General features: G+C 35.7%; 1 protein-coding gene across 5 annotated transcripts in view; it reads left to right on the top strand.

The window, feature by feature from the left end:
• CNOT6 (CCR4-NOT transcription complex subunit 6) overlaps positions 1 to 27,724 on the top strand; it is a 67,397-nt gene that overhangs the window by 31,104 nt on the left and 8,569 nt on the right. For 2 of the 5 annotated variants that reach the window (XM_036847692.1, XM_036847690.1), the window contains exons 3-10: positions 5,255 to 5,441; positions 7,409 to 7,494; positions 22,065 to 22,169; positions 22,252 to 22,320; positions 23,318 to 23,475; positions 24,282 to 24,436; positions 25,181 to 25,335; positions 26,259 to 26,489. In XM_036847692.1, coding sequence (XP_036703587.1) covers positions 5,255 to 5,441; positions 7,409 to 7,494; positions 22,065 to 22,169; positions 22,252 to 22,320; positions 23,318 to 23,475; positions 24,282 to 24,436; positions 25,181 to 25,335; positions 26,259 to 26,489 — 1,146 coding nt within the window. Of the gene's footprint in view, positions 1 to 4,444; positions 4,500 to 5,254; positions 5,442 to 7,408; positions 7,495 to 22,064; positions 22,170 to 22,251; positions 22,321 to 23,317; positions 23,476 to 24,281; positions 24,437 to 25,180; positions 25,336 to 26,258; positions 26,490 to 27,724 lie in introns of all 5 variants that reach the window. The other 3 variants (XM_036847694.1, XM_036847691.1, XM_036847693.1) reach the window with 3 other exon arrangements.

Below are 27,724 nucleotides of genomic sequence, written 5' to 3'. Positions count from 1 at the left end.
TTGCTATTATTCTGTTGAGGATTTTTGCATCTGTGTTCATCAGTGATATTGGCCTGTAATTTTCTTTTTTTTGTTATATCTTTGTCTGATTTTGGTATCAGGGTGATGCTGGCCTCATAGAATGAGATTAAAAATGTTCCTTCCTCTATAATTTTTTGGAATAGTTTTAGAAGGTTAGATGTTAACTCTTCTCTAAAAATTTAGTAGAATTCACCAGTGAAGCCATCTGGTCCTGGACTTTGTTTGTTGGGAGTTTTAAAATTATTGATTCAAAATCAATACTGGTAATTGGTCTGTTCATGTTTTCTATTTCTTCCTGGTTCATTCTTGGGAGATTATACCTTTCTAAGAATTTGTCCATTTCTTATAGATTGTCCATTTTATTGGTATATAGTTGTTCATAGTAGTCTCTTATGATCCGTTGTATTTCTGTGGTACTGTGGTATTGGTTGTAACTTCTCCTTTTTTCATTTCTGATTTTATTGATTTGGGCCTTCTCCCCTTTTTTCTTGATGAGTCTGGCTAAAGGTTTATCAATTTTGTTTATCTTTTCAAAGAACCAACTTTTAGTTTTATTGATCTTTATTATTTTTTTAGTCTCCATTTCATTTATTTCTGCTCTGATCTTCATGATTTCTTTCCTTCTACTAACTTCGGGTTTTGTTTGTTCTTTCTCTAGTTGCTTTAGGTGTAAGGTTAGGTTGTTTATTTGAGATTTTTCTTGTTTCCTGAGGTTAGCTTGTATCACTATAAATTGCCCTCTTAGAACTGCTTTTGCTGTGTCCCATAGGTTTTGGATCATTGTGTTTTCAGTTTCATTTTCATTTTCACTTGTCTCTAGGTTTTTTTGATTTCCTCTTTGATTTCTTCAGTGGTGCATTGACTGTTTAATAGCATATTGTTTGTGTTTTTTGCATTTTTTTTCCTTGTAGTTGATTTCTGGTCTCGTAGCATTGTGGTCAGAAAAGATGCTTGATATGATTTCAATTTTCTTAAATTTACCGAGGCTTGTTTTGTGGCCTAGCCTGTGATCTGTCCTGGAGAATGTTCCATGTGCACTTGAAAAGAATGTTTATTCTGCTGCTTTTGGATGGAATTCTCTATATATTTATCAATTAAGTCTATTTTGTCTAATGTGTCATTTAAGGTCTCTGTTTCCTTATTGATTTTCTCTCTGATGACTTGTCCGTTGATGTAAGTGGGGTGTTAAGTCCCCTACTATTATTGTGTTATTGTTGATTTCTCCTTTTATGTATGTTAATATTTGCCTTATATATTTAGGTGCTTCTATGTTGGGTGCGTATATATTTACAGTTGTTATATCTTCTTCCTGGATTGATCCTTTGGTCCTTATGTAGTGTCCTTCTTGGTCTTTTGTAACAATGTTTATTTTAAAGTCTGTTTTGTCTGATATAAGTATTGCTACTCTGGCTTTCTTTTGGTTTCCATTTGGGTAGAATTCCTTTTTTCCATTCACTCACTTTGTGTGTGTCTTTAGTTCTGAAGTGAGTGTTTTGTAGGTAGCATATATAGGGTATTGTTTTTGCATCCATTCAGCTGCTCTGTGTCTTTTGGTTGGAGCATTTAGTCTATTTACGTTTAAGGTAATTATTGATATGTATATTCTTTTTGCCATTTTGTTAATTGTTTTAGATTTGGTTTTTTAGGTCTTTTTTCCCTTTTCTTCTTTTGTTCTCTTGTGATTTGATGACTGTCTTTAGTGTTATCTTTGGATTCCTTTTTCTTTTTTGTGTGTATATCTATTATAGATACTTGGTTTGTGGTTACCATGACGTTTGTATAGCAGTGTATATGCATTCTAAAAACCCTGCATTTTCACTCTCCTCCCCTTACAATTACTGTTTTTGATATCACATTTTACATCTTAGTTTTTTGCATATCTGTTAACTGCTTATTGTGGACATAGTGATTTTACTACTTTTTGTTTTCTAGCCTCCCTACTAGGATTGTGTGTGTGTATGATTTCCTACTTTTACTGTATGCTTGCCTTTACTGGTGAGCTTTTTCATTTTCATAACTTTCTTTCTAGTTGTGGTCTTTTATTTTTCACCTAGAGAAGCTCCCTTAACATTTGTTGTAAAGCTGGTTTGTTGTAAAGCTTAGCTTTTGCTTGTCTGTAAAGCTTTTGATTTCTCCAAATTTGAATGAGAGCCTTGCTGGATAGAATATTCTTGGTTGCAGGTTTTTCCCTTTCATTACTTTAAATATATTGTGCCACTTCCCTCTGGCCTGTAGAGTTTCTGCTGAAAAATCAGCTGGTATGAGAGATTTTTAAAAATCAGGAATGGATGCTGATTTTGTCAAACGCTCTTCCTGCATTTATTTAGATGATTTTCTTTTCTGAGAAAACATTTTTTAAATTATATTTTTTGAATGTTCAACAAACCTAGCATTTTTCTGGCACAAATCTTACTTGCTCATTATCCTTTTAATATATTGTTGGATCTGTTTTGTCAGATTACATTTATGTTCATGAGGATGTCATTTTGTAGTTTTCTTGTACTAGTTTTGTCTGGTTTTGGTGTCAGGATGATGATGACCGTATAGAATGAGTTGGAGAGTGTCCTCTTCAGTTTTCTGGATGAATTTGTGTAGAATTGATATTAATTCTTCCTTAAATGTTTGGTAGTATTTGCCAATGAACTCTTCTGGTTCTAGAATATTCTTTGTGGGAAGGTTTTTTTATCAGATACATTCATAATGTTGGGCATCCATCACTACCATCCATCTCCATAGCTCTTTTCATCTTGCAATTTGCCATCACTCTTGAAAGTTTTTTTCTGGGTTGCTAGGTCGATAGGACTTTTTTCCTTCAGTGCATTAATGTGGAAATTTTTCTACCTCTGTGTGTGTGTGTCTGTCTGCCTCTCTTTTGGTAACAGTATAATTCACACAATTCACCCACTTAAGGTGCAAATTCAGTAGTTTTTATATATTTACAGAGTTGTGCACCCATTACCATAGTCAATTTGAGAACATTTTCACTGTCCTCAAAAGCAACCCTCAACACATTAGCAGTCATTCCCCATTTCCTCTTAACCATGGTGTTCAACTTTAGAAGTTCAATTTGAGCGTGCTATCTTGTATCACTAGTTACTATGTTTAGCCTTCTAGCTTCTGACCATATAGAATATAATTAAAGTAACTTTTAATGTCTGTCTACTAATTTTATCATCATTATCTTTTCTGGACTGGTCTTAATTGACTGACTTTTCATTATGGACATTTTCCTGTTGCTTTACATACCTAGTAATTTTTAATTGGGTGCCAGATATTGTGAATTTTACTTTATTGAGTGATGTGTGAACCTGGGTGATGTGTGAACCTAGGGGTTGTTACCTTTACTCCTTTTGGGTGTTTTTTCCCTTTGGGTCAGGCAATTTCTCACATGCATATGGTGATCAGTACTCAGTTGACAGCTTGAGGGGAACCTCAAATCTCCAGACCTTTCTGTTCACCTCTCTCCTCTCTGGTACTCTGCCTTTGTAAATTCTAGTCATCCTGGCTTCCCTGGACATTTGCTCTGTGTCCTGAACTTGTGGGAGATCAGTGTTCTTTCCCTGGAATCCCCTCCCTGTGCTGCTGTTGGCCTGTCTTGTTTGTTTTCCATCCTTCAGGGATCACTCTCCTGTGCTGATTGGTGTCTGATCTCTGATATTTGTTGATTCATGTATATTGTCTGGTTTTATAATTGTTCAGGTGGGATAGTAAATTTGGTCCCTGTTATTCCATTTTGATTAGAAGTCTCTAGACTGCTTTTTCAGCCAATAGAAAATCAGTTTTCAAAGACTTAAATTTTCATTACATCCATTTGTTTCATTCTCTCTCAGACTATAACCTGCACTATTAAAGATAATTATGGGGAAAATTCTTAGGTGAATTTAGAAACAATTGTCATCTTATCAAGAACTACCAAAGTACAGATTTAATATTGCATTGAAAGAAATTATTCTGTTTCTAGTCACTACTTTTGACTCTTGAATCCTGTGTCTGTTACTGTTTGATTATGTATAGTTATGACTTAATATCTGAAATGCTTCTGTGCAGGTATTTTTCCTTTTAATTATACAGTACAGATTTGTCTAATTACATGATTATTGATGAAATTATTACTTTGGTACTCTTGGTTTTAAAAGTTTGCTAAGCTGAGAATATCTCATGTACCTTCTGTTTTTAGGCAAAATTCTTGTTTTCTGGAGTATAGATATGAATAGCCTCTGAGATACTAGATTTGATTTTTTTTTTGTATAAGTCCAAATCATGTTGAAATATTGGACTTATCATTACTATAAATTATTCATGCTTTTTCTTGTCATAGCTGAGGCTAATTTAAAGGATAAAGTCTTAACTATTGTATTCTTAAAAATAACAATGGAATCTAAATATTGATATATTGCCTTAAATGGGTTTTTTTTTTTTTTAGTCTGCCAAGTGGAGAGTTTATAACTTAATCATAGCAGTGAATTGTTCTAGAATCGGTAAGGTTTCTACTATTGACCCCTTTCTCACAATTTTTTGTGTGATAAATTATTACTCAATATGGGACTTCCCTGGTGGCGGCAGTGGTTAAGAATCCACCTGCAAATGCAGGGGATACGGGTTGAGCCCTGGTCCAGGAAGATCCCACATGCGGAGCAACTAAGTCTGTGCGCCACAACTACTGAGCCTGCGCTCTAGAGCCCGCAAGCCGCAACTACTGAAGCCCCCTCTCCACTACTGAAGCCTGCGCGCCTAGAGCCCGTGCTCCGCAACAAGAGAAGCCACCACAATGAGAAGCCCGCACAGCACAATGAAGAGTAGCCCCCACTCGCCACAACTAGAGAGAGCCCGTGTGCAGCAACGAAGACCCAACACAGCCAAAAATAAATAAATTTATTAAAAAAAAGTATTACTCAATAAAATATCTAAAATGTTACTTAATCCAGGGACCAAACTGTAGAGAACACTATATAATTCTTTTTTTTTTAAACATCTTTATTGGAGTATAATTGCTTTACAATGGTGTGTTAGTTTCTGCTGTATAACAAAGTGAATCAGCTATACATATACATATATCCCCATATCTCCTCCCTCTTGCGTCTCCCTCCCATCTTCCCTATTCCACCCCTCTAGGTGGATGCAAAGCACCAAGCTGATCTCCCTGTGCTATGCAGCTTCTTCCCACTAGCTATCTATTTTACGTTTGGTATAGAACACTATATAATTCTTACCCCATTTTTTTCTTCTTTTACAGGAAAAGTAAGAAGCTTAAGCTCATCTTTGTGGTCACTAACTCACTTGACAGCTTTGTATCTAAGTGACAATTCCCTGTCCCGCATTCCTTCAGACATTGCCAAGCTTCACAATCTGGTGTATCTGGACCTGTCCTCTAATAAAATCCGGAGTTTACCGGCAGAACTCGGAAACATGGTATCACTCAGGTATACAGATTCAACTTAGTACATAGCTATATACCCCCTAAAAGAATATATTATTATATTGTTAGGAAACACCACTTTGTTGGGAAATGACATTGTCAATTTAATGATATTTGAACACAGTTAAACATGACTATGTTCTTCCGGTAAAGTTTTCTGGGAAAATTGAATGTCAGCTAATAGATCCATTGCCTAAAATTTATTTTATTGCTGTTTTGTGTAATATACTTTATTTTTGAAACAAATATTTTGGACAAAGCGGGGCAAACAAATAGAAGGCACTTGTGTTATCCCATTTATGCACTCACCTGTGACAGACAGTTCAGATGCTTTTCCCCCACTAAATTCTGGGGCCCTATACCATCCTTAATATGGGATCCAGGAAGCCATTGCCAATTAATGATCCCATTTTGGCCATCCCAGGGCTTGTATGCATGATAGTAACAAAGCCAGGACTTGAAAGAAGCTAGAATCAGTGATTGAATATGGGGGCCTATAGTGTGGACTATAGGAGGTGGATAGGATGTGGAGTCACACAGAGTTCAGGTTAGAAACCTGACTCAGTCATTTACAAGTTGTGTGATTTTGGGCAAGCCTTACAACCTTGTGGAGTGTTTCTTCATCCGTGAAGTTGCTATGATAATGACCCAACTAAGGCTGAGATTAGAGATATTTGAGATAATGGCTAAGAAACTACTAGCAACACTGCTTGGTACATATTGTGTTAGTAAATGGTAATTGCTGTAACCTCTGTTTTGTAAGATAGATGAGATCTACCCAGGTTGAATATAAAGCCAATTTCCAGCTATTATGTTAATCCCAATAGAAAATCTTGCCCCATTTCATATTACCCCCCCCTTTTTTTTTTTAATTCCACTGGCTTTTCTGCTGCCTTCTATCATTTGCTGCACAATAAAAAGGAATAAGGACCTTGTGAGAGTTTCTTTACCTCTATTGCTTCCATTCCAGCCCTTTGACATTTTTTAGGCTTAATTATTGAGTATATACCATGACTATTTTTAATCCCCTGAACCAAATTTACTTAAAGGACCTCCTCTCCTGTGTGATATATTTGGAAATAAACAGGAACCAAGTATTCAGAGTGAGTTTTTCTTACTCAGTTTATGGCCTCACCAACCTCTGGTTTACTCAGTGGTAACCAAGCTTCATTTAAATTCCAAGAACCAAGGGCTATAGAAGTATCAGTAGTTCTCATTCACATGTAAAAATTGACAAATAAAACTTATCATAGGACATTGCCAGTATCTTAATATTGGGTCTTTCTTTTTTTCCTACTGAAGATTCCTTTCATAGTTATATTTTCTATACAAAACAAATCATTAAAATAATCAGTAGTTATTAATATAGCTGCCATTATTTCTAAAGTGAAACTTTAATATTATTAATCATAAACGTACTGTGCAACTGCCATGAACTATTTTGATTTGGTACTGTATGATCATTTAAATTTTCTTTTCACAATTCACATGTTAGGCTGTTTTGTCATTTCCACTTTCTTAAACATGTGTAGTAGACCTCCATGCATGCTAGACCAGTTCTGCTCTCAGGGTGGTATCTGGACTGTGCCATTTTCAGACTGTGTCACCAGCCTGCAGTGAGATACACAGCAAGTGTCTTTTGAATCCAATACCCTTAAAAAAATTGAGGCTTATATTTTGTTGGTCTTTTTTTTTTCTCATCACATTTTTATAGTAATTGATTTTTTTCCTGTGTTTTACAAATGTATTGGTCTGTGGCAGTTTGGGTTTTTTTGTTGTGTCTTTTTTTGTTTGTTTGTTTTTTTAACCACATATGATTTAAGAAGCACTATACTAGACATTGGCATATAATACTAAATTTTGTATTCTTAGGAACTTATATCTTATATTCCTAGAAATTATATTGTTGATTTTAGCTGTTAGTTAAAGGTTAATATATCTTCTGACTTCCTGGAATTTTTACATCAACAGGGAACTCCATTTAAATAACAACCTGTTACGAGTTCTACCTTTTGAGCTGGGAAAACTGTTTCAGTTGCAGACTTTAGGCCTGAAAGGTATGACTTCCCATATTTGTGCTTCTTGTGGTTTGTATGTATGTCTTTGAGTCTAAAGAAGCCATAAAAGGGAATCCTTTTGCCAGGGATTTGCAGGTTCACTCTTCCCCAGAGTTCATCATTTTGTTAGATACAGTCCAATGGTTTTCTTTCTTTTTCACCTATAGATCGTCTGCTAGTCTTCTTATTATTTTTTGCTCCTAGCCCAGCCCTGCTTTTCTAGCCTTTCTTTTAGTCACCTCTGTGTTTTGGTGATACATTCCTGACGTCAGACTTTATTTCATCATGCTGTAAAACAGCTTTTTTGTTTTATGTTCAAATCTCAAAAAATGGAGATTCTCACAAAATGCAGAAAGCAAGTAGAAAATTTTGATCTATTTGGATCCTCTAATAAAGACCAGTATTTAAGCATTTCTTTAAAAATCAAAAATAAAATTGATTTATGAGGACTTTACTAATATGTTAGAACTCGGGGACATAATTAACCTAGTAAGAACTATTGGGAAATATTTTTTTAAACCAGCAAGGTTAAAAGTCCCATTTTAATAATATGTCAAAACCTATAAATTTTTTTATCACATTGTGGTTCTTCACCAGTCTTGTAGATGTATCCAGCTTACTCTATAATTGATTCCTTAAAAAAGATCACAGGGGGACTTCCCTGGCAGTCCAGTGGTTATGACTCTGCCCTTCGCTGCAGGGGGCATGGGTTTGATCCCTGGTGGGAGAACTAAGATCCCACATGCTATGTGGTGTGGCCCAAAAAAAAAAATCACGTGATGAAGTCTTCAAGAAGTGTACTTTTATTTCTTAAAAATACAGTTATAAAGTGAGGTTTTATTTCTGTAAATCCATTTCATATTATAAAAGTAATGGTATTGTTCACAAAAACAAATGGAAAAATGCAAATAATACATTTACAAATATATGTAAAACCATGTTCAACAAACATCAGCTTTATAAATCATTCTTTGGAAAGTTTTTGTCTGTATGGGCTATACTGGCTGAGGCCTCTTAAAATGGAAGTCAGGGAAATGTGAGCTGCAAATAAATGCCTCTTCTGTTGTATCTCTCTATGATAAGTCTAATTTATTCTTATTTTCCTATTTTTAAATTTGAAAAACAAAAATATAAAATGTAGCAAAGTGTAATTCATATACAGACTACCAGAATTAACAATTAATATTTTGTCACTTTTGTGTCCGTTTTTTAATGCAAAAGAAATAGAACATTACAGAACATTAAGGCCCTCTTTGTTCCTCTTCTAGTCTCTTTCTTGTCCCAGAGGCAGCTACTGTTGTATGTCCTTCTGGTTCAAGGTTTTGTAATCTTACAGTATATATTTTATAAACCTTAATCTGTATTCATTTCTCTAAGGATTTACAAACTTTATTTGAAGTTAGGGTCATTGTTCACAAATTTTCACACTGATTTAAGTAAACGCTGGGGCCAGGTAGGGAAGTCTTTATGGCACATTTGTTTTTGATTAGTCCTTGGTCTTCCACTTCAGAAAGATCCTTTACTGTTCGACATTTATGCCTTTATGTTTCTTTCTTGGAAGTATAGTTTCACCGAGATAATTTGTTTATCTCAGCTATTCTGTTGGACATTGTTACACGTCTGTCTACAATAGCAGTCTTTTCACTTGATTTCACCTTTTTAAGACAAATCCTATGTTATTTTCCTGAGCTTTGCAACTTACACTTTAATGCTGTGCTAGCTACTTCTTAAAACAGTTACATTTTCCTTGCTCTCTGAAAACTTCTTTCATGATTTCTCATGGCACCTGTTAATTATTTGGAAGAGAAAATGTATCACTTAGTTCAGAAATCACGTCTATTTGCTATATTATCCATTCGTACAGAGCCAAAGTATTTCTGTCTCGTGAATCAGTTCATATCATTTTCTTTAAAGTTGATTGCATAGGGCTAGCATGCGTCCCTTTTATTTTCATTTTTTTACATTTTTCCATGTTCTTCAAAATTGTTCTACTGTGAAAGATAGGACTAGAACCTTAGATAGTGTATTCATTTTTTTTATTTTGAGGTAAGAGATTTACATGAACCTGTAAGAAATAATGCAGGGAACGATCCATGTGCCTTTTACCAATTTCCCCCCAGTGATAACATCTTTCAAAACTATAGTACATAGACTTCCCTGGTGGCACAGTGGTTAGGAATCCGCCTGCCAATGCAGGACACACAGGTTTAAGCCCTGGTCCGGGAAGATCCCACATGCTGAGGAGCTACTAAACCCGTGCGCCACAACTACTGAGCCTGCGCTCTAGAGCCCGTGAGCCACAACTACTGAGCCCACGCACCTAGAGCCTGTGCTCCGCAACAAGAGAAGCCACCGCAATGAGAAGCTCGCGCACCACAACAAAGAGTAGCCCCCGCTCACTGCAACTAGAGAAAGCCCGCGCGCAGTCACGAAGACCCACCGCAGCCAGAAAACACAAAACAAAACAAAACAAAAACTGTAGTACAGCATCACAACCAGGATATTGACATTGATACAGTCAAGGTACAGGACAGTTCCATCACCAAAGGATCCCTCATGTTGCCCTTTGATAGCCACACTTGCTTTCCTCTTGCCCCAGTTCACTCCTTAACTTCTGACAACCACTGATATGTTATCCATTTCTATAATTTTGTTATTTCAAAAATAATATATACATAGAATCACGCTGTGTGTAACCTTTTGAGATTGGGTTCCCCTCCCCCCACCCAAGGTTAATTCTTTGGAGATTCACCCAGGTTGTTGGTTGTTTGCTCCTTTATATTGATGAGTAGTATTCCTTGGTATGGATGTATCACAGGTTGTTTAACCATTGACCTATTTAAGGACATCTGGGTGGTTTCCAGTATTTTGCTGTTACAGATGAAGCTGCTGTTAACATTCTGTGAGCAGGTTATTGTGTGAATGTACGTCTTCATTTCTCTAAGATAAATGCCCAGGAGTGCAGTTGCTGGGTCATAGGTTAGTTTCATGGTCAGTTTTTTTAAGAAACTGCCAGGTTGTTTTCCAGAGTGGCTGTACTATTTTACGTTTTCACCAGTAATAAATGAGTGATCCAGTTTCTTTGCATCCTCATCGGCGTTTGGCATTGTCACTGTTTTTTTTTTTTAAACATCTTTATTGGAGTAAAATTGCATTACAATGGTGTGTTAGTTTCTGCTGTATAACAAAGTGCATCAGCTATACATATACATATATCCCCATATCTCCTCCCTCTTGTGCCTCCCTCCCATCCTCCCTATCCCACCCCACTAGGTGGACACAAAGCACCGAGCTGATCTCCCTGTGCGATGTGGCTGCTTCCCACTAGCTTTCTGTTTTACATTTGGTAGTGTATATATGTCCATGCCACTCTCTCCCTTTGTCCCAGCTTACCCTTCCCCCTCCCGGTGTACTCAAGTCCATTTTCTACATCTGTGTCTTTATTTCTGTCCTGCCCCTAGGTTCTTCAGAACCATTTTTTGTTTTTTTAGATTCCATATATATGTGTTAGCATACGGTATTTATTTTTCTCTTTCTGACTTAATTCACTCTGTGTGATGGTCTCTAGGTCCATCCACCTCCCTACAAATAACTCAATTTTGTTTCTCTTTATGGCTGAGTAATATTCCATTGTATGTATGTGCCACATTTTTATCCATTCATCTGTTGATGGACACTTAGTTTGCTTCCATGTCCTGGCTATTGTAAATAGAGCTGCAATGAACATTGTGGTACATGACTCTTTGAATTATGGTTTTCTCAGGGTATATGCCCAGTAGTGGGATTGCTGGGTCGTATGGTAGTTCTATTTTTAGTTTTTTAAGGAACCTCCATACTGTGCTCCATAGTGGCTGTATCAATTTACATTCCCACCAACAGTGCAAGAGGGTTCCCTTTTCTCCACACCCTCTCCCGCATTTATTGTTTGTAGACTTTTTGATGATGGCCATTCTGACCAGTGTGAGATGATACCTCACTAGTTTTGATTTGCATTTCTCTAATGATTAGTGATGTTGAGCATCCTTTCATGTGTTTGTTGGCTATCTGTATATCTTCTTTGCAGAAATGTCTGTTTAGGTCTTCTGCCCATTTTTGGATTGGGTTGTTTGTTTTTTTGATATTGAGCTGCATGTGCTACTTGTATGTTTTGGAGATTAATCCTTTGTCAGTTGCTTCATTTGCAAATATTTTCTCCCATTCTGAGGGTTGTCTTTTCGTCTTGTTTATTGTTTCCTTTGCTGTGCAAAAGCTTTTAAGTTTCATTAGGTTGCATTTGTTTGTTTTAATTTCCATTTCTCTAGGAGGTGGGCCAAAAAGGATATTGCTGTGATTTATGTCATAGAGTGTTCTGCCTATGTTTTCCTCTAAGAGTTTTATACTGTCTGGCCTTATATTTAGGTCTTTAATCCATTTTGAGTTTATTTTTGTGTATGGTGTTAGGGAGTGTTCTAATTTCATTCTTGTACAAGTAGCTGTCCATTTTTCCAGCACCACTTATTGAAGAGGCTGTCTTTTCTCCACTGTATGTGCTTGCCTCCTTTATCAAAGATAAGGTGACCATACGTGCGTGGGTTTCTATCCTGTTCCATTGATCGATATTTCTGTTTTTGTGCCAGTACCATACTGTCTTGATTACTGTAGCTTTGTAGTATAGTCTGAAGTCAGGGAGCCTGATTCCTCCAGCTCCGTTTTTCCTTCTCCAGATTGCTTTGGCTATTCGTGGTCTTTTGTGTTTCTATACAAATTGTGAAATTTTTTGTTCTAGTTCTGTGAAAAATGCCATTGATCGTTTGATAGGGATTGCATTGAATCTGTAGATTGCTTTGGGTAGTATAGTCATTTTCACAATGTTGATTCTTCCAATCCAAGAACTTGGTATATCTCTCCATCTATTGGTATCGTCTTTAATTTCTTTCATCAGTGTCTTACAGTTTTCTGCATACAGGTCTTTTGTCTCCTTAGGTAGGTTTATTCCTAGGTATTTTATTCTTTTTGTTGCAGTGGTAAATGGGAGTGTTTTCTTAATTTCTCTTTCAGATTTTTCATCATTAGTGTATAGGAATGCAAGAGATTTCTGTGCATTCATTTTGTATCCTGCTACTTTATCAGATTCATTGCTTACCTCTAGTAGTTGTCTGGTAGCATCTTTAGGATTCTGTATGTATAGTATGTCATCTGCAAACAGTGACAGTTTTACTTCTTCTTTTCCGATTTGGATTCCTTTTATTTCTTTTTCTTCTCTGATTGTTGTGGCTAACATTTCCAAAACTATGTTGAATAATAGTGGTGAGAGTGGGCAACCTTGTCTTGTGCCTGATCTTAGTGGAAATGGTTTCAGTTTGTCACCATTGAGAACGATGTTGGCTGTGGGTTTGTCATATATGGCCTTTCTTATGTTGAAGTAAGTTCCCTCTATGCCTACTTTCTGGAGGGTTTTTATCATAAATGGGTATTGAATTTTGTCGAAAGCTTTTTCTGCATCTATTGAGATGATCATGTGGTTTTTCTCCTTCAATTTGTTAATATGGTTTATCACATTGATTGATTTGTGTATATTGAAGAATCCTTGCATTCCTGGGATAAACCCCACCTGATCATAGTGTATGATCCTTTTAATGTGCTGTTGGATTCTGTTTGCTAGTATTTTGTTGAGGATTTTTGCATCTATGTTCATCCGTGATATTGGCCTGTAGTGTTCTTTTTTTTGTGACATCTTTGTCTGGTTTTGGTATCAGGGTGATAGTGGCCTCGTAGAATGAGTTTGGGATTGTTCCTCCCTCCACTATATTTTGGAAGAGTTTGAGAAGTATAGGTGTTAGCTCTTCTCTAAATGTTTGATAGAATTTGCCTCTGAAGCCAACTGGTCCTGGGCTTTTATTTTTTGGAAGATTTTTAATCACAGTTTCAATTTCAGTGCTTGTGATTGGTCTGTTTATATTTTCAGTTTCCTGGTTCAGTGTCAGAAGGTTGTGCTTTTCTAAGAATTTGTCCATTTCTTCCAGGTTGTCCATTTTATTGGCATAGAGTTGCTTCTAGTGATCTCTCATGATCGTTTGTATTTCTGCAGTGTCAGTGGTTACTTCTCCGTTTTCATTTCTAATTCTATTAATTTGAGTCTTCTCCCTTTTTTTCTTGATAAGTCTGGCTAATGGTTTATCAATTTTGTTTATCTTCTCAAAGAACCAGCTTTTAGTTTTATTGGTCTTTGCTATCGTTTCCTCCATTTCTTTTTCATTTCTTTCTGATCTGATCTTTATGATTTCTTTTCCTTCTGCTAACTTTGGGTTTTTTTTGTTCTTCTTCTCTCTAATGCTTTAGGTGTAGGGTTAGTTTGTTTATTTGAGATGTTTGTTGTTTCTTGAGGTAGGATTGTATTGCTGTAAACTTCCCTCTTAGAACTGCTTTTGCTGCATCCCATAGGTTTTGGGTCGTTGTGTTTTCATTGTCATTTGTTTCTAGGTATTTTTTGATTTCCTCTTTGATTTCTTCACTGATGTCTTGGTTATTAAGTAGTGTATTGTTTAGCCTCATGTGTTTGTGGTTTTTACAGATTTTTTCCCTGTAATTGATATCTAGTCTCATAGCATTGTAGTCAGAAAAGATACTTGATACTATTTCAATTTTCTTAAATTTACCAAGGCTTGATTTTGTCACTATTTTTATTCTGGCCTTTCTGATAGCTGTATAGTGATATCTCATTGTAGTTGTAATTTGCATTTCCCCAACAGTTAAAGGTACTGAACATCTTTGCATGTGCTTATTTGTCCTCTGTATAGCATTGTATGTGAAATATTTCTTATTCCTTTGCCCATGCACTAATCGGATTGTTTACTTTTTTGCTGTTGAAGTTTGGGAGTCCTTTATATATTTTCGATACTATGGTTTTGTCAAATATGCGATTTGCAAATATTTTCTCCCAGTATATAGCTTGTCTTTTCATCCACTTAATAGGGTGGGAGGGTGGGTGGGTGATTTCCCCCAACACCAACAAGCAATTCTAGGACACTAGCTGGGTGTCCTACAATTCAACTCAGTTCTGACACTACTTACCCAGAGATAGCATCAGTTTCCATAGGTAAAGGGCTCAGTCCTACAAGACTGCCCCTTTCCCCTTTCCTTCCAACTTCAGGTGCCAGTCACAACCCAGGTTGTCATCTGTGCTTGTGCGTCTGACCAACCAGCTACAGATTGGAGGTTCCCATGACCCCCTCCTTGGGTTTAACTTGCTAGAGTGACTCACAGAACTCAGGTAACCCATTTACTCACTAGATTACCTGTTTATTGTGAAAGGATATAACTCAGGAATAGCCAAATTGGAGAAATGCATAGGCCAAGTTATGGGGAAAGGGCACAGAGCTTCCATGCCCTCTTCCAGGCACACCACTCTCCCTGAATCTCCACATGTTCACCAACCCAGAGGTCTCTGAGCCCCATCCTTTCAGGTTTTTATGGAGGCTTCATTACATAGGCATAATTGATTAGATCATTGGCCATTGATGGTGATTGGTTTAACCTCCAGCCTCTCTCCCTTTAGCAGGGTGGAACTGAAAGTTCCAACTCTCTAATCACATAGTGGGTTCTCTTGGCAACCAGCCCCGTCTTTCAGGTAAGGCCAAAAGTCACCTCATTAACATAACGAGGCATCTTTATCACTCTGATCACTTAGGAAATATCAGAGGTTTTAGGATATGTGTGCCAGGAACAGTGGATGAAAACCAAATATATATTTCTTAATATAAATCACAATACCACACAGGGTCTTTTATGTAGGAAAAGTTTTTAATTTTGACGAAATCCAGTTTTTCAGTTTTTCCTTTTATGGCTCTTGCTTTTGATGTCAAGTCTAAGAACTCTTTGAAATAGCTCTAGATCCCAAAGATTTTCTCCAGTTTTTTGTACTAAAAGATTTATGATTTTGTTTTACATTTAAGTCTGTAATCCATTTTGAGTGAAAAGACGTGAGGATTAATTCAAGGTTTGTTTTTTGCTCATGCATGTCCAGTTGCTCCAGCAAGATTTGTTGAAAAGTCTGTCCTCCATTGAATTGCTTTTGCACTGGACAGTTGGACATATCTGTGTGGATTCTCTGTTCTTTTCATTGATCTGTGTGTCTGTGTTTCTGCCAATATCACGTAGTTTTTGGAACTTGAAATAGGGTAATAATTCTTGAAATAGATAGACTGATTCCTCCTCTATAGTCTACTTCTTCAGAATGGTTTTAGCTATTCTGATTCTTTGGCCTTTCCATATACATTTTAGAATAATCTTATCTATAGTTACAAAAAATATTACTGGGGTTTTGATAACCTGTATGTCAAATTGGGGGGAACTGATGTCTTTAGTATGTAGAGTCTTCGAGTCAATGAACGTGTTATGTCTCTCCATCTATTTAGATTTTGATTTTTTTCATCACTGTTGTGTAGTTTTTGGTATAAAAGTCCTGTATATGTTTTGTTAGATTTATACTTGATAATGTATTTTAAATTTTGCTGTCCATGTTTTCATTCCCAGTATATAGAAATATAATGGATTTTTGTATTTTTATTTTGTATCCTTCTACTTTGTTGAACCCAATTCTAGTTCTAGGAGTTGGTTTTTCTATTTTTTGTAGATTTTTTGGTAATTAAAAAATTTTTTTCTATGTAGAAAATTGGTCACCTGCAAATAGGGAGAAGTTTATATCTTTCCAATATGTATGTTTTTCTTTCCTTTTTCTTGCCTTATGGCACTGACCAGAACTTGCAGCATTGTGTTGAATAAGAGTTATTGAGAGCAGACATCCCCCCTTTTCCCTGATCTTAGAAAGTATTCTGTCTTCATTATTGAGTATAATGTTAGCATGGGTATTTTGTAGATGCCCTATCAATTTGAGGATTTTTCCTTCTATCCTTCTTTTTCTGAGAGTTTTAAATCATGAATGGGTATTTAATTTTGTCAAATGTTTGTTCTCCATCAGTTGATATGATGTGATATATAATTTTTCTTCTTTAGCCTGGTAATTAATTTTTGAATATTGAACCAGGCTTGCATTCCTGGAATAAAATCCGCTTGATCATGGTGTATAATTTGTTTATTGCTGATAAGTGTATGCTAATATTTTAATGATTTTTGACTGTATTCATGAGAGATATTTGTCTGTAGTTTTGTTTTTTGTTTGTTTTATACTCACTTTGCCTGGTTTTGGTATCAAGGTGATATTAGCTTTATGAAATGAATTTGAAAGTGTTCCCTCATCTTCTGTTTTGCAGAAGAGATTCTGTAGAATTAGAGTTAATCCTTTTTTAAATGTTTAGTAGAATTTTTCAGTGCAGCAGTCTGGGTTGGAGATTTCTTTTCTGGTAGTTTTAAAATTATGAATTCATTTCCTTTACTAGGTGTAGTGCTATTAAATTATCTACTGGGTGAGTTGTGATGGTTGTGTTTTTCAGGGAAGTGGCCCATATCATCTGTGTTGTTAAATTTATGTATGTAGAGTTGTTTATAGTATTCCCTTATCCTTCTGATTTCTGTAGGGTCTGTAGTGATACCCTTATCCTCCTTTCGTTGTTGATATTGGTAATTTTTGTCTCTCTTTTTCTTTATCAGTCTTGGTTAAAGGTTTGTCAGTTTTATTGATCTTTTCAAAGAAACAGCTTTAAAATATTTTTCCTCCATTTTTCTGTTTTCAGTTTCACTGATTTCTGCTCTTTAGTATTTCTACGCTGCTTTTTCTTTGGGTTTGTTTTACTCTTTTTCTCTTGGTTCTTAGGGTAGAAGTTTAGATTATTAAATTGGGACTTTTTTCTTCTGATGTATGCATTTAGTGCTGTAACTCTCCCTCTTGGCCCTGCTTTAGCTGTGTCCAGCAACAAATTTTATTTTCACTAGCTCAGTGCATTTTGAAATTTCCCTTCAGACTTCCTCTTTGACCCATGGATCATTCAGAATTTTCCAAGTGTTTGCAGATTTTCCTATTGTCTTTCAGTTATTGATTTTTAGTGTCATTCCATTGTGGTTGAAGAATACATTCTACATAATTTCAGTTCTTTTAAATTTGTGGACATTTGGTTTTGTGGCCCAGGATATGATCTGTCCTAGTATTTGTCCCTTGGCATTGGACAAGAGTTTTGTATTCTGCTATTATTGTGTAGATGATGTATAAATAGCAATTAGAACCAATATATTTGTCTAGTATCTATTAGATTGATGGTATTGTGGACTTTTGTCTGGTTCTATCAATTTTTGAGAGAAGGGTGTTGACATCTTCAACTGTAATTGTAGATTTCTCTGTTGTCCTTTCAGTTCCATCAGTTTTTGGATGGAACTGTTTTTGCTTAAAATATTTTGCAGTTTTGTTGTTTGATTGATACACATTTAGAATTGCTAATTCTTCTTGGAGGATTGGCCCTTTATCGTTACATAAGGCCACTCGCAGAGTAGTGATTTTCTCTGAAATCTACTTGATCTGATATTAATATAGTCACTCCTGCTTTCCTCTGACTAATGTTTGCATGATTTTCTTCCATCCTTTTCCTTTCAACCTGCTTATATTGTTATATTTGAAGTGAGTTTCTTGTTGATAGCATATAGTTGGGTCATGTTTTTAAATCCACTCTGCCAATTTTCTGTCTTTTAATTGGTTTATTTAGACCATTTACATTTACTATAATTATTGATTTATTGGGGCTTACATCTGCCACTTTATTTTTTGTTTTCTGTTTGTTCTCCTTTTGTTTTTCTGTTTTTTTTTCTTGCTTTCCTATGGGTTACTTGAGCATCTTTTTACATTTCCATTTTAATTTGTCTGTGATGTGTGTGAATTATCTTTTTCAGTGGTTGCTCTAGGTATTTCAGTGTATAAACTTAATTTATCATAGTCTTCTGGTGTTACTACTTTACCAGTTTGAGTGACGTATAAAAACCATAACTCTTTTTATGACCTTTTATTTGCCTGCTCCCCCAATTAACTGCCAAACATGATTTAGAAAACTTAAGAGAAGGAAAGCCTATTATATTTGCCCCCCCCCCTTTATTAAACCATAATCTTTTTTCTTCCTTCCTGATATTCCAGGGTTCCTTCTATTATCATTTCCTTTCCATTTAGAGAACTTTCATTAATGATTCTCTTAGGGGAGGGTCTGCTGGCAACAGAGTCTCTTAGTTCTCTGTCATCTGAAAATGTCTTTGTTTCTCCTTCATTCCCAAAGGATATTTTCACTGGATATAGGATTCTGGGTTGACAGTTCTTTTCTTTCAGCACTTGAAAAATACCATGCCACTTTCTTATGGTTTGTGATGAGAAATTTGTGGTTATTCATATTGTTTTTCCCCTACAGATAAGGTTGTTTTTCTCTGGCTGCCTTCAAGATTTTTTTCTTTGTCTTTAGTTTTCAGAAGTTTAATTATGATGTTGCTTGGTATAGATTCCTTTGGGTTTGTCCTGTTTGAATTTCTTGAATCTATAGGTTTAGGTTTCTTGCCAAATTGGGGGAGCTTTCACCATTTCTTTAGTACTTCTTCAGCCCTGTGCTCTTCTGCTTCCGTTGCTCTGAGGACATGAATGTTAAATTTTTTGTTGTAGTTCCACTGGTCCCTGAGGCTCTCTGTTCATTTATTTTTTTCAATCTGTTTCTATTGTTCAGATTGCGTAATTCTAGTGTTATATCTTCCAGTTCACTGATTCTTTCCTCTGACCCTACATTCTGCTGTTGAACCCATCCAACTGAGTTTTTTACTTCATTTATCCTATTTTACAGTTTTAATATTTCCATTTGGTCTTTTACATTTCATTTGTTTACCAAAACTTTCTTTTTGTTTACTGAGTCTTCTTGTTTTTTTGTCGTTTTATTTCAGGCATGTTTGTAATTTTTCATTGAAGCATTTTTATCATGCCTTCTCTGTTTTGCTCAGATCATTCTAATGTTTCTATCATCTCAGTGTTGGAATCTATTATCTTTTTCATTCAGTTTGAAATTTTCCTGGTTCTTGGTATGATTAGTGATTTTCATTTGAAGCTGGACATATTCACATTATGTTATAAGACTCTGGATCTTATTTAAACCTTTTTGCTGGCTTTCTCTAACACTGCTGTGGCAGGGAAAATGGAGAACACCATCTCCTTACTGCCAGGGGAGGTAGGAGTTAAGATTCCACTTAGCCTTTGTTGACACCTGAGGGTCAGCTGGGTGCAGGTGGCAGTTTTGGCTCCTTACGTGGTCCTCCATAGTCACTGCACTGGGGTGACCTCATTACTGGTGGGAGATGGTAAAAGTCTTGACTCTCCTCAGCCTCCTCTGATGTCATCCCCAGAAAGGAGGTGGAAGAGCACCTCATGACTGTGGGTTGGGGTGGAAGTCCAGGCTTCCCTTCTTGGTCTCTGCTGACACCACAGGGCAGAGGAGGAGGTGCTTGTTACTGCCTGGAGGGGATAAAAGTCCCAGCTACCTTCTTGGCCTTCTCTGACCCTACCCTGCTAGGGGTGTTGGGGGTACCTCCTTACTTCCTCATAAGGGTGGAAGTCTAAGCTCCCTGCTTGGTCTTTGCTGGCATGAGTAGAGAGGATGCCATGTATGTTTCTTTGGTGTTTAGCTGTAGTAGAGCTGTTACTATCTAAAAGTTTTGTTTTGTTAGGCTGCCCTTTCCTGGCCCTTTGGCTTTTGTTGGAATTTTTTTTTCTGTACCCATTGGTGTGTCTGTGTTGCTGGCTTCTTAGCTCTGTGTCTGGGACATATGAGACAAAGAGTAAACCCAAGGAATTCACCACTGTGTTGTTCCTCAGGTCCTGAGGTCTCTGAACATTCTGCCTTCTTACCACATTTCAGAGTCTTACATTTCTTTACACATAATTAGTGGGATTTTAGTTGTATTCAGCAGGAGAAATAGGGAAAAGTATGTTTACTTCATCTTTCCAGAAACGACTTCTCTCATTCACTTTTGTTCCTTAGTTCTGAGACTCAATATCATGTTTTAATTCCAGAATTGTATTGTACTTGTTAAGTTTACCCTATGTGTATTATTTTTCTAGGCAATGAAAAGTAGATTAATTTTAAATTTAAAGGAATTCCAAAGAACAAGCAGATGTTGGGGGAAATATACCATTTGGCTTCATGCATTTATTAGAGAGTCAAAAATAGATGTTTGGGTTTGGGGATCGTTTTTAATTTTATAGAAAGATCTTAGAAGGGAGGATCACATAGTTATAAGTACTCAGCAGTTACCTTTAAATACTTTTGCACTAGAAAGTAGTAAAAATACAGCAGTAATGTAGGTCTAGTTAGAATGGGATGCTTACCTGGTACTGAAAAGTTTTTTGGTTGACTTCATTTTCTCGAGATATCCTTAACAGGGTCCTGGTAACTTTCAGGTTATAGCTACCTGTCTCAAAGGATTGTGACTAAATGAAAATTTCAGGACTCTGGTAGCTGTAAAGAACTGTACACATATGGGGAATGATACTATTGTTACTTGTCTTCCTACAAATATATACTTTGCACTTATAGGAGCATGTTTTTACCTTTACAGTTCTTAAAATCCTAACTTAGGATTCTTCCCATCCGTGTAATCCAGCTTTTAATGAAGGATACTCCACTACCTCACAGGTCAGGGCATTTCATCTTAAATAATTCTAATGTTTAACAAACACTTCTATTCTGAGCTTGGTCCTCATTCTGCCTTTTGAGTCTACTCTTTCACAAGAGAAAAGGAAAAAAACACTTTTTTCTCTGTGTGGTGATCATTCTTATATTCCATACCTTTTTTTTTTTTTTTTTAATTTGGAATGGCTAAGATCTCTCATCATTTTACCTATCTTCCATCTATAGAATTTATTAGTCTTTCTTAAAATGGAGCATGGATAGGAACTTTGCTTTTGAAACAGTGTACTGTGCTGTTACTTGCACATAAGAAGTCCTTCTGAGAGAATTTGAGACTATTAACAATACATGTAAATCATTGCATTTGCTTTCATTTTTGGCACTTATGAAACAGTGATTGAATTTACTGTTGGATCACTGCCCTGGGGTTTTCCCCTTCATTAGTGGCTTAATCTTAAACCAAGTCTGTCCCATCCTGTTACTTTATTCATTAGAATTTTAAAAAATCTAAGTGCTAGACTGCATTTGTCATTAGGCTGTTTTCTTATTAACTTTGTAGCATTCTTAAATTTTGATTCTGTGATTCATTATATTGGCTCTCACCTTTCCTTTGCCTAGTCCTTCTTCCACCTCTTCCCCAATCCAGTTTTACTCTCTTTTGATCATTATGAAAGTGTTGATGAGGCAGGGTCAGATGCAGAGCACTATTAGATATCTTATATATTGACATCAGTCCATTAATAATCATTTTTTGGATACTTCTATAGAATGTAGTATGAATCATTTTTATTCTTCACATCAAAAGCTGAAAAAAATAATATTCTAGTTTGGTATGTTGAGTTAATATATAGTTTTTTATATACAGTTATATATATGGTTAATATATATAGTTAATATACATTGTTATAGATAATCTGATAATTTTTGAATATTTTTCAGTTTTGAAATATTTTAGTATTTGTCTTGGTTTCATTTTACCTATTTAAAAAACATTTCCAGGAAATCCACTTACCCAGGATATATTGAACCTCTATCTGGAACCAGATGGAACAAGAAGGCTACTGAACTATTTGCTTGATAATTTGGCAGGTACTGCAAAAAGAAGTAAGTGGTCATTTGATTAAACCATTTTTTTTAGAAAGACATGTAAGAATATTGTTTAATTTTGTGTTTTATATTCAACTAGTTTCAACAGAACAACCACCTCCAAGATCTTGGATTATGTTACAAGAACCAGACAGAACACGGCCAACTGGTTGGTAGCCTAATTTTTTAAATCTTATTTTTACTTTTTCTTTGTAAACCTAATAGTATTGTTGGTATGCTTTAGATTTTGGGCAGTGTTACAGTAGAATGCTTAAGGTTGATTTGGTTTGGGAGATAATAACGAAGACTTGCTTACCTGGCCTCTATACTATGCTATGGAAAGTTTGGTATAAAGCAGTACTTCTCAACCAGAGGCAATTTTATCCCCCTGAAGACATTTGGCAATGCCTGGAGATATTTTTTGATTGTTAACAACTGGTAGAAGTGCTCTTGGCATCTTGTGGCTAGAGATCAGAGGTGCTGCTGTTGAGGAACTCTGCTCTAAAGTATTGATCAAATTCAGTTATAATAAATACACCAAAATCTTTCTATACTGTAAGTTTCCAAACTGTACTGTGTTCCAGATATATTTGATAATACAAAAGTTTAAGATAGCCAAAACACCTACTTGAAAGAGAAATCGAACTAATGACCTCTAGTCTCCTTTTAAAATTCTATGAAAATAGTTTGAGCACTTCTGTGATGTGTGCAACAGGATTTGGTCTATAATACCCCTTTTCTTTCATGTGAATTAATAGTAGTTGCTCTGTAGAAGAAAAGTAGAGATGCCTGTTAAGAAAACTACCTGTCAGATTTCCACATTCTACATTAACAATTGTTGAAGTGGTGGAGGGAACATAGAAATGAGGAGCCCTGGTCTTAGAGGCTGAAGGACTTAAGATCGTATTCTGTTAGTTTTTGAACCTTCTGTGTGTACCTCTGTAGCAGGAAACACATTATTTATTTATATTATAATTTGTTCACATACCTGTCCTTCATTTATTTTCTAACATTACTTATGCCATGTCTGGCATATAGTAGCTTTTCAGTGAATATATATTGAATGAATAACATCAAACTTAGCATTTAAGTGAAAACTATTGAAATTAATTATGTTTTTTTTTTTCTGCCACGTGTGTGAATAAGTAAAGTTATCTTTCCTACAGCCTTGTTTTCTGTCATGTGCTATAATGTTCTTTGTGATAAATATGCGACCCGGCAGTTATATGGCTACTGTCCATCATGGGCACTAAATTGGGACTACAGGAAAAAGGCCATTATTCAAGAAATCTTGAGTTGCAATGCTGATGTCATAAGTCTTCAGGTGAGTCATCAGAAGAGCACTTGTTTAAATTGCAGAAATGCCCCAGCATTGATCAAGCAAGGAACAGCTTGGGAACGCATTACACTGACACATTTGAAGTCCTAGCTTTAGCAGTTCTTAAAATATGGACTTTTTCTGTATTTAGTGAATTCTGGGAGCATTCACTGCCTGCTGTGCTTTGTAGCAGTGTGCTGCCAAATTAAGCAAATGGGTTAAGCTGGGTTTTAAGTGTTTGCTATGACAGCTAAATGTTTACTTTTTCCTCCCTGATGCCCCTGTACACTATTTTTTAATTGGGTGGCAATGTTACTGAAATTGTGGCACCATCAGTGTATAATTTTGCTTTACTACCAGTGGTAATTGAATAGTTAGGTCAAAGTGGAAAGGGCATTGAACCTGGTGCACAGTAACTGGGTTCTCAGTCCAACTCTCATAATAACTTAGATGACCTTGGGCAAGTCACTCTCCTTGTGGCATGAAATTTGATCTGTGGAGTTCCTGTTACCTCTCTGATTTTTGTTCTACGCCAATTCTAAAATAATAAGGAAATATATATGCACAGGGGTGTATGTCTTTCTATTCTTTACTCCTAAACAACAAAGAATTGACCTTATCAACTGGTACCTGTAAAATGACAAGTAGGGGTTCTGATTGGTTTCAGGTAAATTACATCGAAAAAATGTAATTCTTCATTCTGCAGATCAGTCCTTTGAAATTATTTTAAGCTCTCAAACTGTACATATAAAGGTAATGCATAGGACTGATTTTTGTCTTATGAAATAACTCTGCTATTTACAATTTTTCAGGAGGTTGAAACAGAACAGTATTACAGTTTTTTTCTGGTAGAACTGAAAGAACGTGGCTATAATGGATTCTTTAGTCCTAAATCTAGAGCTAGGACAATGTTGGAACAAGAAAGAAAACATGTTGATGGCTGTGCAATATTCTTTAAGACAGAAAAGTAAGTCGTCGTCTTTCTTTCTTTCTTTTCTTTTTTTTTGGCTGAGCCACATGGCATGCAGGATCTTAGTTCCCAGACCAGGCATCGAACCTTGCCTCCTGCAGTGGAAGTGCAGAATCCTAACTACTGGACCGCCAGGGAATTCCCAGTCATCTTATTTCTTAAAAAGAAAACTTTCTCTGTTTGCAGGGTGGGGGCCAAGGGAATGGAAATTAGTTGGCAAGTAAGAGAATGAGGCGTTACATTATTACTCAAGAAAACAGTACTGTTGACTTAGAGGGTTTTGTTTTGATTCATCAGAAATAGTGTTTTGGAGGACATGTTGAAAGTGCTGCTGTTTCTTCAGGTGTTTGCTAGGGTTTAACTCCAATTGTTACTTGAAACACCTTGTAATTGCATTCCCTCTGGGATGGTGGAGAGATTCTTAAGCCTGTACTTAGGAAGAGAATTATTTTAAAATTATAAGATGGAATTTTCCAATGTGAAACCTAAACAGAAGATGACTACATTATCTTAAGTTGTAAAAGTTTATCAAAATGTTATTTGTATCCGTAACAGACTGAGAACAACTTAAATGGACATGGGAAGCTTGGTGTTAAGTGTGGAGGATTTTCCATAATGTAATTTACATGCCATCATATCTGTTAAGGAAGTTTGGGAAAATTGCATTTTCCACAAAGCTAATGTCTTGGTATTCTCAATTTTATATTTATGTGTGTGTTTTTGTTTTTGTTTTTGTTTTAGATTTACTTTGGTTCAGAAACACACTGTTGAATTTAATCAGCTAGCAATGGCAAATTCAGAAGGGTCTGAAGCTATGCTGAACAGAGTCATGACAAAAGATAACATTGGAGTTGCTGTACTGCTAGAACTTCGAAAGGAATTGATTGAAATGTCATGTGAGTGACCTTTCCACTTCCTATGAAATTGACCTCCAAAATTTAATAGAAAACAGAAAATTTGTTACATATTAATAGTCTTGTCTAACACCTGAAGAAACTCAGAATTTAAATCTTAGATTCTAAAACCTTATATCCATTTATCTTTACCACAAAGCTCAAGATGAGGAAGCATTGCCCAGAAAAGTATTTCAAATCTTAAAAGGGGTAAAGCCAAAGGAAAAAAACAGCTTTCTTTTCTCCTCAAGAATTTTTCACATAAAATGCTGAAGTAAATATTAGTTAAAATGACTGCTCAGAGAGAAGAACTCCATACACTTATATAATTTCTTGGCAACAAGAATATTCTGTATGCTGACTTCTTCTCTTCCTGACCTTTTAGTCATTATTTTAAAGGTCTTGAGTTTTGGAGAAATGGACCACTTATTTCAAATTAAATGTATATTTAGAGTGACCATCATGCTAAGAACTGAAACTTCTGTCACTTGAGGAACAGCTGGAAATGGGGATATTTAATCTGAGGGATAGAAAAGATGAAAGATGGAACTTAGTGACTATCTTAAATATATCTTAAGAAAAAGGGTGTCAATTTAATTTTATGATGCTCAATTTAGGACATCTAGAAGACCAGAAGTTTTAAGGAGATGGAACTATTTAAAAATCAAGCTGTCCCAAATAGAATGGGCTGTCTCTGTTCAAGTAGTGAATACCCTATGCTGGAAGTACTCAACCGAGAGGTTAGATGTCTATTTCTCAGGTTTGTTGTAGGGTAGATTCAGTCATCAGGTGGGAGATTGTTAACTAAATTTTAGCCTTCTTTATTATTCCCAAGATTCTGAGATATTACTTGCTTTCAGACCCTGTGAGCATATATGGGGTTATGGACAGGTTTTGTTTGTTTGTTTTCTTTTTATCTAATATAGCTGGAAAGCCACATCTTGGAACAGAAAAACAACTTATTCTTGTGGCTAATGCTCATATGCACTGGGACCCTGAATACTCTGATGTGAAGTTGGTTCAAACAATGATGTTCCTCTCAGAAGTGAAGAACATCATTGATAAAGCCTCGAGAAGCCTCCAGTCCAGTGCATTGGGAGAATTTGGAACTATTCCACTGGTGTTGTGTGCAGATCTTAATTCTTTGCCGGACTCTGGTAAAAACAAAACAAAACAATTCTATTTTATATAGAATACTTACTGACTTAAAATGTTTTTGTAATGTGTTGTTTCTGATAATTACAAATTTAGTCAAAATGAAAATTCAATTTATAGTGGCAGCTATGAATCAGGTTAAAAAAAATGTGTTGTGGAGTAGGGGAACCATTTTGAAAATGAAATGGTATTATGAAAAACCTCAGGAGGAAGGATGTTAATCATCTTCCGTAAACATGTAGGTGATAACTTGAAGTAACTTATTAAAGAACATATAATTGTATTTCATTATCCCCAGGTTATATGTAATGCACACTCTGAAAAGGTTATTAAGACAGACTCTTTGGGATTCCAGCATGTGGTAATAAAATCCAGTTTAAATTTGACCATATATTAAAGGATCTCCAGTTTTGGTGGGCTTGATTAGAAAAATACACCTTAGGTGGAAATTGAGAGTTTTTTATTTACACAGATCAGGCAAGTGATTTTAACAAAAAAAGATCAAGAATCTTGATTTTTAATCACAAAGTAGAAGATTACAGAAAGCCTTATTCTTAAATACTTTTCCATAGATAGTACAGTGAGTAAAAACCATAGTCCTTGTAATATCAAACTGAGTATTTCTTTTTGTCTTTTAGCTCCTTGTTTATACTTTCTCACATGCACAAGAATACTTTTCCTTGGACTTACATGCATGCAAGAATGCGCACATTCACACATACACACATTCACACACTTGGAGTGGTTAAATTCAGTAGCACATCACTGCTATCACAATAGATGAGAGAATAGATAATAAGTTAGAAACTATGTTAAAATTCGTTTTCAGGGGAAATAAAGGTGTCTAAGATCCATAATTCTTCTTTCAAAGCCAGCTGGGGATTACCGGCAATTTCTCTACATGCTTTGCATCCTCTTTTTAGCTACAAAGTATCTGAGGGGCCAAGAGAGACTCTTGTCAAATAATGCAGATCTTAGGACCTATTTCCATGTTACAAAATATAGTATTTTAATAGCAAACACATGGGAAAATGTCCAGTCTTAATTAGTTAACTAATTAAATGAAAGTTAAATATTTGCAGAACCCATCTTATGCTTCGCATATTGGAAAAATAGTGTCCAGGGATGGTGAAGTTGTTCTGTAACTCTTTCAGAGTTGGCTGTGTGTGTGTGTATACATTTTTCATTTTCACCAAGAACTTTATTGAACAGCATATTCACCATTTTGTTCCACTAC

This window comes from Balaenoptera musculus, chromosome 3, assembly GCF_009873245.2.
Source record: "Balaenoptera musculus isolate JJ_BM4_2016_0621 chromosome 3, mBalMus1.pri.v3, whole genome shotgun sequence".
In the NCBI taxonomy this organism is placed as follows: domain Eukaryota; kingdom Metazoa; phylum Chordata; class Mammalia; order Artiodactyla; family Balaenopteridae; genus Balaenoptera; species Balaenoptera musculus.
The sequence above is the reverse complement of the archived record's forward strand: the minus strand, read 5'-3'. Positions and strand labels throughout refer to the sequence as shown.